The sequence below is a fragment of the Rhea pennata genome, chromosome 28 (assembly GCF_028389875.1).
Source record: "Rhea pennata isolate bPtePen1 chromosome 28, bPtePen1.pri, whole genome shotgun sequence".
NCBI classification, from domain to species: domain Eukaryota; kingdom Metazoa; phylum Chordata; class Aves; order Rheiformes; family Rheidae; genus Rhea; species Rhea pennata.
In genome coordinates, this window is record NC_084690.1 from 4,029,526 (window position 1) to 4,041,841 (window position 12,316).

General features: G+C 44.1%; 1 protein-coding gene across 1 annotated transcript; it reads left to right on the top strand.

The window, feature by feature from the left end:
* The first annotated feature begins 2,447 nt into the window (after positions 1 to 2,447).
* Positions 2,448 to 10,295, top strand: SLC18A1 (solute carrier family 18 member A1). Its single transcript, XM_062596668.1, has 15 exons — positions 2,448 to 2,571; positions 2,833 to 3,199; positions 3,541 to 3,599; positions 4,079 to 4,162; positions 4,483 to 4,575; positions 4,942 to 5,031; positions 6,001 to 6,044; positions 6,272 to 6,332; positions 6,480 to 6,575; positions 8,460 to 8,538; positions 8,646 to 8,697; positions 9,249 to 9,312; positions 9,417 to 9,536; positions 9,742 to 9,875; positions 10,180 to 10,295. Exons 1-15 carry the CDS (start codon positions 2,448 to 2,450, stop codon positions 10,291 to 10,293), a joined length of 1,581 nt encoding a protein of 526 aa, XP_062452652.1. The 3' UTR covers positions 10,294 to 10,295.
* Positions 10,296 to 12,316: the final 2,021 nt, after the last annotated feature.

Here is a 12,316-nt window from a genome sequence, read left to right on the forward strand (position 1 = left end):
GAACACAGATCTCACTGAAAGGCCCAAACACAGACCCTTAGCAGAAATCCATAGACACTGCATTTTCCCTGTGTGTCCTGAAGAATCTTTCTCTTCCACATCCACGGTGAGGCCCTCCCTGCTCCACCTGCAGATGCACGTATGATCTGCATCCCTCAACAACACACACGCTCAGCCCATGCATGAGCACCCACTGCCAACATGCACCTGCTCATCCCAGTCAATGCACACATACTGTCTGTGGTGATGCCCTGAAAGAGAGGAAGGGAGACAGCAACTGATGGAATATCCCTCTTTCTTAAAACTATGTTCCCTGAAAGATGAATGATGGTTAACCACAAATCCCCGGGGTGCTGCAGGCCTTGTCAGTGACATCTGCTTGTTTTCACTCCAGGATGTATAACAGGAAGACAAAGTTTGAACAATGACAGCTGTACCAAACACAAGCAGCTTTCGGAAGCAGTAGAATAAGTCCACCTCAGAGCCTGTCCTTCCACTGAGTTGCATCATCCCCAGATGAAGAGTTAGATTTAAAATCAGTGAGCAGTCCAAGTTATAGGGCCATTATACAGAGGGGGATGGAAACCAACAGCTAATCCTATTTGTTGTCTAACGTAAACACTGCACTGAGAATTACTGGTCATCTGTGAAAGGGCACTGGAATAGCCATCAGATGAGACTGGCTATCAGCCTGGAGAGTAGTCCAAGACCTAGACTATTAGTTATTTTAAAGATCCATTTCCCGTGACCATTTAACTAAGGTAGACATTCTTCCTAATGGATGAATTCATAAATTATTATCGAAACTACCAGCCGTTGTGGCAGAGTAGACCTGCAAACCATGCAAGAGATGACTAAGTCCCAGAGCAGCGTTCAGCATACTGAGACCGAGGCAAGAGTTAAGGTGCTTGGAGGGAGATAAGCATTGATAAAAGCCTGGAGAGCATGTGCCTCACTCTGCAGATGAACACTGTATCCTCTCTCCTCCCCACTACGCTCAGCCCACCCCACCGTCCTGCCTCTGACGCAGAGGGAGCTGCAGGGTTGAATGAAACTTGTTTGAAGTTCCAATTAAATCTCCATGGAAGAGGGACATTCATATCCTCTTCTGATAAAAGCTAATAATAAATCCTCCAGGAGCAGCGGTTTCAGACCACACTGCCACTACCACCTGCAGCAGCAGCAGCCAGCTCCTCACTCCAAGATGCGCTCCAGGGTAAGAGTTCATTTTGCTCTGCTCTATGCAACAGGTTTGCATTGAGATAGGGGACAGCGTGGCTTGAGATTTAAACAAAACATTAATCTACTTTACTCTCATTTTACATGCTACTATCTCTTTTATATCTCTCTCTGTGAATATATGTATCTTTATATATTCCCTTGCATTAATTACATTATTTGGAATGTCTTTGCTGGGACTTGGTGGTACAGTGGAAAGCCATCCCTATTTTCCAGCTCACTGAATTCTATGGCACTCAAGCTAGATGATAAAGGATTTTAGGGTGTTGTGTTTTTTTACAAATATCATCGCCTGGGATTTCAGAAAACCACAAGAATATAGAAAAGAGTGACTGTTCAGACCCAGCTCATTTCATCTTGCCACTTAACCTCTGAGGTATGTATGAGCTGTTAGAATTTAAAGGGATAATCTAACAAATTTGTGACTGATACTTTCAGTGTGACTGTGCAAGCCATCTTTTCTCAGCCCCTCTTAAGCCCTGATCTTAATCACGTATGTTAGGCTTTTAAGTCCTGTATCTGGCCATGATATTTCAATTAGGTCAAATGAAAAGACATGTAAGGTAAATGAATTTCCTTTGTGACCTAATTTAATCTCCAAAGAAAAAAACATGGAATAACAGATCTAGAGATTGCTATAGATAAGCTACTGGTTTGATTTGTGCTTTTAGTCCTTGAAAAAAAGACTTAAAGGATGCCTTGAAGCAGGGACAAGATGTCTCAGGAGACTGGAAATGGGTTACAGAGTACTCTGTCTTCTGACTACAGTTTTAAACACAGGTTTGACAAAACTACCATCTTTGGCAGCAAAGCTGGCAGTCCCAGCCCCCAGGGAATAGCACCCATCTCTTATAGGACATAAACACTAACCAACCTCAGGAGTTGCTTTCCCAAGGGAGAAGCCAAGGGCTGTGGGAGGTCATAACCCAGAAAGACTTCTGGGACCCTGTGCTGAGCCTCCTGGCTTCCCCTGACAAAAGAGCCTCTGAAATAAGACACAGTTAAAGTTCATTAGAGATGCAGACAAAAACCTGTGAAGTAAATGGAAAGATTTCTGTTACCTTAACTGCCAGAGATGAAGCTCTATGTATCCCACTGGACATTTTCACAGAGTATGTTCTTTAAAGGTTACAGGAGATCGTCAGCCTTAAGCAGCAGGAGGGATAGACGAGGAGCCAGGACTGAAGCTGACTCCTAGCTTTTCAGAGATGCCCCAGCCCACAGAGCACGTCCCCTGGCGCTGGCTGAAGGAGGGCAGGGAGTCTCGGACGCTGGTGTTGGTGGTGGTATTCGTCGCACTGCTGCTGGATAACATGTTGCTCACTGTTGTGGGTACGTTGCGTGTTTTCTGCCGTGTTGTACATGCTGCCTGTCAGGAATATGGCTCCATGAGGCCTGTAGGTACCTGTAACAAGGGAAATGACTTCAACTGGTCTCCAGTCCAGCTGAAAGAGCCCCAGCAGGGTCTCCTCATGAGAGCCATGGGGAGGGTCGGCAGCAGCGAGTTTCCAGGACACTGATAATTCAATTGTGTACCAAGCCAGAAAATTGACAAAAATCACTAACTAATCCCTCCTCTGGGTTTTCTTCCAGTACCTATTGTCCCCACCTTTCTTTATACGACTGAATATGAAGGCCCTAACAGCTCTGCTACCCCAGAACAGACAGAGTCTGCTCCCTCAACCTTCAAGACTCCTCCTTTCTCCTCCATGTTCTCCTATTTTGACAACACCACAGTGACTGTCTTGGACTACTCTGCCAACAGCACTGTGGAGCAGGTGAACGTGACTGAAAGCAGGAGCTTGCCTCAGCTCCCTGAGACCAGCCCACCACCAGAAAGCAGCTGCCTGGAGGGCAAAGAGTTCCTCACCAATGAAAATGTCCGCGTGGGGCTGCTGTTTGCCTCCAAGGCTCTCATACAGCTCATTGTCAACCCATTTGTGGGTCCCCTGACCAACAGGTATGTTGGAGACTTGCTTAGCACGCCTAAATTTGTACCAGGGCTTAGCCTTTCAAGGACACTAGCCAATTGCTGCCTGCTAATACACGTCTGTGCTACACATACGAAGCCACTGCAATCACATAAGTATAGGAAGTAGTGAGTAGAATAGCAAGGGGAATATATGCACCAAAATAGCCATGAATTTTACCTTAAAAAAAAAGAATAACTTTCCCCACATACACACCAGGACATGCTTACAGGCTCACAGAGACGTATGTGTTACAGTGAGGTAGCAAGATTCAGATCCTGACCTCAACTGAGGAACTTTCTTTGAATTCTTGCCTTTTTTCCCTTTGTAGGATAGGATACCACATCCCCATGTTCATTGGATTCATCATCATGTTTCTCTCCACAGTCAGTGAGTATTTCCCTCTGCTCCGCCCTTCATATCATAGCAGCATGCTGGGCCAGGGACCCAGGCACTAATCTCAGGTAAGAGCAGGACAGAACAAAACACACCTCGTCTCTGCTTCCCCACTGCCCTCACGCGCAGGATGAGTAAAGAGTGAGAGCAGGGCAACTAATCTCAGAAACATGTAACAAGGAAGGCCAAGCAGCATCCAGTATCATACCGTATCCAAGCTAGGTATAGACGGAGGCCACTGCTCACCCTTTAGACCCCTCAGTGAGCCTGGGCTCTGTGGTCATTATTTAAAGGCTCCAAGAAGGAAAGCCTAGCTTTGAGGCTGGTAACTTCCTTTCACATAGAGGAAGGGAAGATGGCAGCCACCAGGGAGTACCAAGGTTTGTGAGTGTCAAGGGAAGTAACCAAAGGTTTAACTCAAGGCTGAACCACGTGTGATTCTACCTGATGCTGTGTTTCTCTTTTCTTCTCAGTGTTTGCTTTCTCAGGCACCTATACCTTGCTGTTCATTTCTAGAGCACTCCAAGGAATTGGTTCATCATTTTCATCAGTTGCAGGTAAATGTTCTAGCTCACTGCATGATGACATCTTCAGTCTCGACTTCTGCCCTAGACCTTAGTGTCCTCCTTGTCTGGATTCAGTTGTTGTCTCACAAACAATCAGCAGCTCGGATGTGCTGGGAGACTGCCACAGTTCCAAACTCTTCCTCCTCACTGCACCTGCCTGGCTCGTGCAGACATAAGCCACTGAACACAACACCCTCAACAAGCAGATAAATCCACAAGAAATGCCTTGGGCGGGGGGGGAGGTTAGAGAGGTACCCAACAGCCCACCACAAGCCAGCCTCATGTTGTCTCTGCTTTCTCTCTGCTCCCAGGCCTGGGCATGCTGGCCAGTGTGTACACGGATGACTCCGAGAGAGGCAATGCAATGGGGATTGCTCTAGGAGGCCTGGCCTTAGGTGTGCTGAGTAAGTAAACCTTGTTCCCAACAGGGCTTACATCGGTAGCATCTCCAGTTCCTTGCTGGCCATCACTTACTGCTTTCAGCACGCGTGGCTGCGTCCCTTCCTCAGCTTGCAGCTGCAAAGACTGGCCTTTCCACCCTTCTTTAGCATTCCCATCTTCTACTCACTCTCCACAGCCACAGTCTGCTGGTTCTGACACCCTCTCCTGGGACTATCACTCAACAGGCAGCTGCTTTAGTATGACTCATCATTATATGCAAGCAGGAGGTTTAGAAAAAAGCATGAAGCCATGATACTAATGCCTGCTGCCTGGACGTCTGTGGCAGTAATCCAGCACTGCTGCGGTGTGACAAAGCCTTTCCCTTGCAGTTGGGGCCCCCTTTGGAAGCGTGATGTACGAATTTGTTGGGAAATCATCTCCCTTTCTGATCCTGGCATTCTTAGCCCTGCTGGATGGAGGTGAGAAGCGAAATGGTCTAATTCAACTTAAAAAAAAAAACATTAAAAGATTTAAATATGTCTCTCTGAGAAACAGTCTCTTAGGGCTTGTCTGAAGAAAGAAGGAGATTAATATGAAACAGGTGATATCATCATAATCAGTTATTCTGTTATTGCTAAATTATGTATTTTCTATCACCAGATACATGACACAGCAACATACTAAGAATCAGTCCCTCCTTACTAAATAAGCTACTTGACTGTTTTAACAAGGTTGAGTAACATGTTCAGTAAAGCTCTTTGAACCGAATATTCTTTGAAAAGGCACAGTTGGTTCTTTCTGCGGTTTCTTTGCCATGACCATGTATGAATTAGTCTTTGCCAGTGTAAATGGCACTGTTCATTCCCAGATAGCCGTATTATAAATGCAAGTCATGATAGCTTTCAGAGTATAACAACAAGGTTATAGATAGTGGAAATTATGGGAATTATTAACCTAATTTAATTATAGTCACTGTTACCATCTTTGCCTAGATGTAATGCAAAACATCTTTAATGAAGCCTCTAAGAGCCTTTGGAAAATGAAGCACAGATTCCCCTAAATTTGGAATTTTCTTTTTTTAGTCTTACTCTTTTCCACATCCAATTCCTGTCATGCTCTAGTTGTGGCTCTCTAGCAGGCAACCAGCTGCCTGACAGAGAGCATTTGCAGCTTTGCCTGCTTCATGCCTTCATAAAGCAACTCGAACACAGTCGCCAGCTCCTGCTTCCACTTAAGTCAATGGGAATTTTGCTGCTAATGTCAGTGGAAGCAGGCCTGGGACCTAACTCTCTCCTTGCCTGTTTGGATGACATCCCACTGGCACATTTACTGCATCCCTGGGGTCTTTGTCAATGAAAGGGGTCCTACAGAAGGAAAAGCCAGCGGGAAATGTGGACTGAAGTGATGCCACCTCAAGAAGTAAGTAAACAACAGTGTTTTTTCCGTAGCTTTACAGCTTTGTATACTGCAGCCCTCTAAGATCTCCCCTGAGGTAAGTACAAATATGTGCATGTATGCGAGCTCGTGCCAGACAGTGTGAACGAAACAGGCCTGGAGTCCCCAGAGGGGAAGGCTATAGAGACACTGCCCGTTCACACTGAGCATGTACCTGAATGCACACGAGCGAGCGCACACCCGGCGCAGCACACTTGGCATTCACACTTCCCCCCCTCCAACTGCCTCCATTGTAAACTACTCCCTCCCTCTCCTGTCACACAGAGCACCAAAGGCACACCAGTATTCACCTTGCTGCAAGACCCCTACGTCCTTGTTGCCGCAGGTAAAAGTAGATGTCAGCATGCCACCTTGCTCCTCTTTGGGTACCTGTGTCTGCTGATTAAAGAGACTCACTTGTGGCATCTGCTGTATTTGAAACAGCAGCAGGGGAAGGCTGAAGTAGAATATTTTTCTATTTTCTCTCCGCCAGGAGCCCTCTGCTTTGCTAATATGGGGGTGGCCATGCTTGAACCCACCTTGCCTATCTGGATGATGCAAACCATGTGCTCCCCGAAATGGCAGCTAGGTAGGTGCCTTGCTTTGCAGTGTTAACCCATGAATGACTGTGCAATACTGTTCAGCTAGAACAGGTCCTGCTTTGGCACTGTGAGAGGGGTTAAATGATCTCTTCAGTCTCATTTTCTATCGTTCTAAAAGGAAATAAACATATACTGTCACCTGCACAGTGAGTGGATCCCAGGCTGTGTATTGCTCCAATTTCAGCTGGAAATGTCCCTAGCGGTTGCTATACAATGTGCTTTCTCTCTATTATTGCAAAAATTGTATAGGATCAGACTCCCCACAACAGCAATAACAGTGGAAGAAAGAGGCTTCATGCAAGGCAAGCCTGTTGAATGCTGTGTCCTGCAGGGCAGATAATCATACTGTGCTGGGGTGAAATCATGGCTGGCCAGATGGATTTTGCATAGGCAGCTTGGAGTAAAATAAGGCCATTTAGAGAGTCCCAGGGAGGGCAGGATGGCACATGCTAATTACCAGCTGCCTAGGAAATGTGATATGGAGATAGTATTGTCTGTGTTTGCTACAAAAATAAAACTAATTGTAATAAAATCCAATTGGCTAAGGAATAACCTAGGGGATGCCCCAGGCTACACTTAGTTCCCAAATTGAATTGCAACCTGGGAGCAGCAGGGCTGAGAAAGCAACTAATCTAGTTATTCTTCAGGCAGACAGGAGCATCCACCCAGATAAGAGTCCCTGATACTTTGCATGAGCAAGTGACTGCGCAAGGATGGGTGAAGGCAAAACAGACTCCCAAGCCTTCTGGCAGCGGGGAGAAGGAACAGCTCAGCTGCTGTATAGCTACAATAGTTACAGACTGAGAAACGCTCTCAGAGCTACCCTGGTCACCACTGAACTCAAGGGGAATTTTTGCAGTGACTTTGTAGGCACCAGAGTCAGTCCCTTGAAGTGATTGACAAGGGAATAAGAGGTTAGCAGAGATCAAAGAAAACCCCAGGTAAATTCACTAGATTTTTAGGTGCCTCAGATTTGGGAATAGCTTAGATTTGGATATAATTCAACCAAAAGTCACCAATCCAAAAAAGAAATATAAACTCAAGGGGCTTCTTTATTTACATGCATTGGTTTGCCCACTCCCAAATTCTGGAAGAAACCAGAAGAGCTTGGACTAAACCTGAAGGATTAACCGTGTTTTGTAGCTGTTAAAGAGAGGAAAGAAAATTAAACCTAAATTAGCATATTTCAATAAGGAAGTTGTCTTAGTGAAATAGAGTTGATTAGCTTTATTTATACTGGGCAAGTGTATTAAAAATAAACAACTGGTAAATCAGCAGGCAGTTCAAATATTTAATTTTGACTACATAATGATCCCTATGCTTTTTATTTAAGCAGTTAGGTTATTCCTCTATTTTGTGAGCTAAAATATGAAGGCAAGGGGAGAAAGGTAGAAGCAGAAGAAACTATACCAGGAGAGAAGGATGATCTTATTAAAGTAGTGGGAACAAAAAGTTCTGGCTTTAGTTTCTGCTTGTTTCACAGATCTTCTGGGTGAATAACTGCATGTCTGTGTGCCACAGTTTCTCACCTCTGCAATAAGCAAACACACTTCTTTCTATGCCTCCCTCTTACTGTCTCTATAAGGGGACTCCACTCAATGTTTATACAGGACCCAGAGTAATGGGGCAGCTAGAGCAGCTCTGCTGTAACACAGACACGTGGCCATGGTCATAGAGGAAAAAGAGAAGCACCGTTGTATTGAAGGGTGCCCAGAGCGTGCGCTGCACGCTGGTTTGCTGTGCCTGCTTTTACATGCTAATATTCTCTAAACAAATCCTCCTCAAGCAGCAGTTTGTCAAGAATTTGCAAAAGTGTTCACTATCTCCTATATTTGCTTACGGATTAGATGCTCCTTTTTTTCCTCTCTCAGGGATGGCATTCCTTCCTGCCAGTGTATCCTACCTCATTGGCACCAATCTCTTTGGGATTTTGGCTCACAAAATGGGGCGGTAAGCAGAAAACAGATTTCAGAACAACCCAGTCTTGTGTTTTCAGTGTAACTTACTTTCATGCTGCTGTGCACGTCTTCCCTTTCCTAACTCTGGCCTTATTACAGGTGGCTCTGCTCTCTCATCGGAATGGTTGTGGTGGGAATTAGTCTCCTTTGTGTAAGTTGTAAGAATGCTCCAAGATTGTTCTGTCACAAGATCAGCAGGGGTAATGCAGGTGATGCCATCCCTTCTGCAGAGATAGGAGAGTAAAGCCCTCAGCATTTATGAACTTCTCTTATGCACAGCAGTTCAGGTCAGAGGGGATTTTTTTTCCATGCAACAACACCTGAACAGGTTATGCCTGCTCCACAGGACCTGAGACAGGATAAGCAGTGGGTATTGCAGATTAGAGTCAACATGCTCAGCCTCAGCAAAATGCCCCAAGGTCCCACTCTGCATCCCTAAGTCATATAGATGCTGAGTGAAGAGTAAAGAGAACAAGCAGAAGGCTGCAAAGAGGGAAGCTTCTCTCCTTGCACCCAGTCCTCTGCTAATCATGTTGTGAAGTTGATCCCTGGGCACTGAAACTGGGTTACATGTCTAGCGGTTAGTAGATGTCTAGTGGTTGCATTACCTGTTTCAGAGATCTATGCTACACCTCAGAGGGCTTTCTACAACTCAGACAACTCTTCTGGCCTCATTCACACGTTCTCTCTTTCCTCTCCAAGGTACCTCTGGCAACAAATATTTATGGGCTGATTGCCCCGAATGGTGGGCTTGGCTTTGCCATCGGTAAGCCGCCAGTGCTCAGTCAGTACAGCACAGTTCAAATGCAGCTCCCATTACCATCCTTCGGGAAGGCAATGAGTGATCAAGTTGTTCTCACTTTGGAGCAGGAATGGTGGACTCCTCAATGATGCCTATTATGGGTTACCTGGTGGACCTTCGCCACACCTCTGTCTACGGCAGTGTCTACGCCATAGCTGATGTCGCCTTATGCATGGGCTTTGCTATCGGTATGGACTAACTCTTACCCATATGATGACCCACACAGTGTAGATCTTCACTCAATTTATCATTCCTGATTCTCTACCCAGTGTGCACAGAAAGCAATTAGCACCGAGTCTGCAACCCAGTATCACAGATTTACAGAGCCTCTCCAAACTGGAAAGGCACCTTATGCTCTGTCATCTTGGCCATTTTTAATTTTTAAATGTGCAGGTCCATCCACAGGAGGTGCAATTGTACAAGCTATTGGATTTCCTTGGCTGATGGTCATCATAGGAGTTATCAACATTGCTTATGCTCCTCTTTGTTGGTATCTGCGCAGCCCTCCTGCTAAAGAGGAAAAGATTGTGAGTTTATACTTAAACTGTAGGGTCTTGACAATCCAGAGATTTTTTTGTATAACTATGAATTTGCCTGGGATTGTATTTTCCATTTTGAGCTCTACTCTGTCCTTAACAAGGGGGGACAAAAATTTAGACAATAAAAAACAGAAGAGTTGGAGCTATGGTCCTTCCCTTAACTCATAGGTTGTATTCCCTGGGCAAAAATTGTTGACTGCTTTAGATTCCTCTCAGAGTTGTAATATTCGCATGAGTTATTAAAATTAACTACCATTTTTACTACAGCATATTTTTTCTCTCCTTTATATAGGCAATTTTAAGCCAGGAATGCCCCATGCAAACCAAAAGCTACACCACACAGAAATCACTGAGAGACTTCCCTCTCACAGATGACAGCGATGTGGAGGTAGAAAATGCAGAATAGCAAGTGCAAAGATACATGTCCAGTTTTGAAGCTACATTATCTTTACAGAACCATGGACATATTAGCACTCAAGAATAACAACCTAGCCTCTCACACAGCTTGTGGACACCAGGTGGACATAGGAATCCTAGCTGTATCATTCACTTGTTCTCTTGGCCATGCAATCCACATTAAGGAATAAAGAAACAGGATTTGGGGGCTCCATATGTTTAGCTATGCCACTCATTTGCTGTGTGACCTGTAGGCAACTCACTCAACCTCATCATTTCTCACCTGTTAAAAGGTTACAAAGACAGGAAAATCATATCATCCTGTCCTACAGGAGAGTATTTTCCTGAGCACAGCCAACCTATGTTATAAGAAATAATATCAACATCTATTCCAGACAATTTATGTGGCAATTGTTAATGTCTTTAAAGCTCTTACTGCTTTTAAAAGAAAAGAAATGGAGAAAACTAATATGATGTCAGCAGCAGCAACTTTGGAAGAATTATTTCTCTGTAACTCTGCTAATCCCCAGCATGAAATCTGGCTGTAACAACAGGGCATCATCCATCTCTGTCACTGCCAGTCTGCCAATAAAGATATCATTATATTATTAATGCGCTCCAGGCTCACCTGAAGTTTGTTTAAAAAAAAAAATCTACCATTATCTTGGTATAGCTTTGTGTGTTGTGCTATTTGCAAGCTATTTATCTTTGAGTGTCTCTTCTATCACTCAGTAGGTTAATTCATTTTCTTTGTGGTATTCTAAAAAAACCCAGGTAGAAATAAGGCTGAAACCAGTTTTAGACCCTTAGACACAGACATGGCCAATGAAGCCAACTAGACCACCGGTGATAAGTGACTAATAGCAAATTATTAAAAATCACCACTTCTCAACTGAGATAGGATAACAGAGTCTTTGTGATTCCAGTCTACCGCAATGAAAAGTACCAGAGATGGGTTTAACTGCTATTTTGCAATTAAGTGATCACGTTTAGAAAGAGAGCAGCTGCACTATTTACACTGCTTATTAAAAATAAAAACATTTAAAACTATCGTAGTAATGTAAAAAGAGAGAGTCAAATAATAGAAGTTACCAAATTAATTATGCAAGTATCAGAGAAACTCCCATGATCTCATTTTTCCACTGAAACCTCAAACTTGGAACTTCTGTGATTCCAGCACTGGCAACACGTAAATGTTCATTTCTGTTTTAAATGAGCAGTTATGTAATGCCCAGTCATTTCACTTGCCAGAAAAAATAGTTCACTAGTCTGGAGCCCTAAAAGAACAATGCAGATGTTCTTGCCAGCATGATAATAGGAGGATAATAGCAATTCAGCAAGATATGGTACCTTATGACTCATTACCAAAGGTCATAGGCAGCAAATGGCTATTGTCAGGCAACCCCACACTCATGATGGCACCACCTCACCTTGCATATACAAGACAATTGTATTTCTTAGGCTGACTGGAAATGACTAATGATAATCCTGTTCTTAAAAACTGGTTATTTTTATCTTCCACCTGTTTCCCTGTTTTGCCAAGAAAAAAAAGGAAAACTGTGTTTGCCTTCTTTAATGGAAGGAAAAAACTGAACCATGTTATGTGGGAATCTATTCACATCTTCACACTGCCTCTCCCAGTTAAATATTAACTCTCAGCTTGCCTACATGCCTCGTGGCTGGTTGCTTTGGAAACTCACCCCTTGTGACTAACATGAAAGCAGAAAAGCCTTTGATTCCTACCAGGTGGGCTCCTTGCCAGCCAACCATCCACTGGGTGTCTCACCCGGCAGTTCTTTCTTCAGATCAGGAATGCAAGTCAGGTTCCTTCTGCTAGCATTGGCAGTCAAGACTCTGTAATTAATAAATTAGTTGCAGTACGAATGATATTGATGGAATTCCCCTAATCTGAGGGAAGGATTAGGTCACAACTTTTGAATCAAATGAATCAAAGTTTTTACTAATCCTGCTGAAAGCACTAACCTAACTTCTGACTGCGTTAACAGCATTATAAAGTGGTATCACAAGCTGCG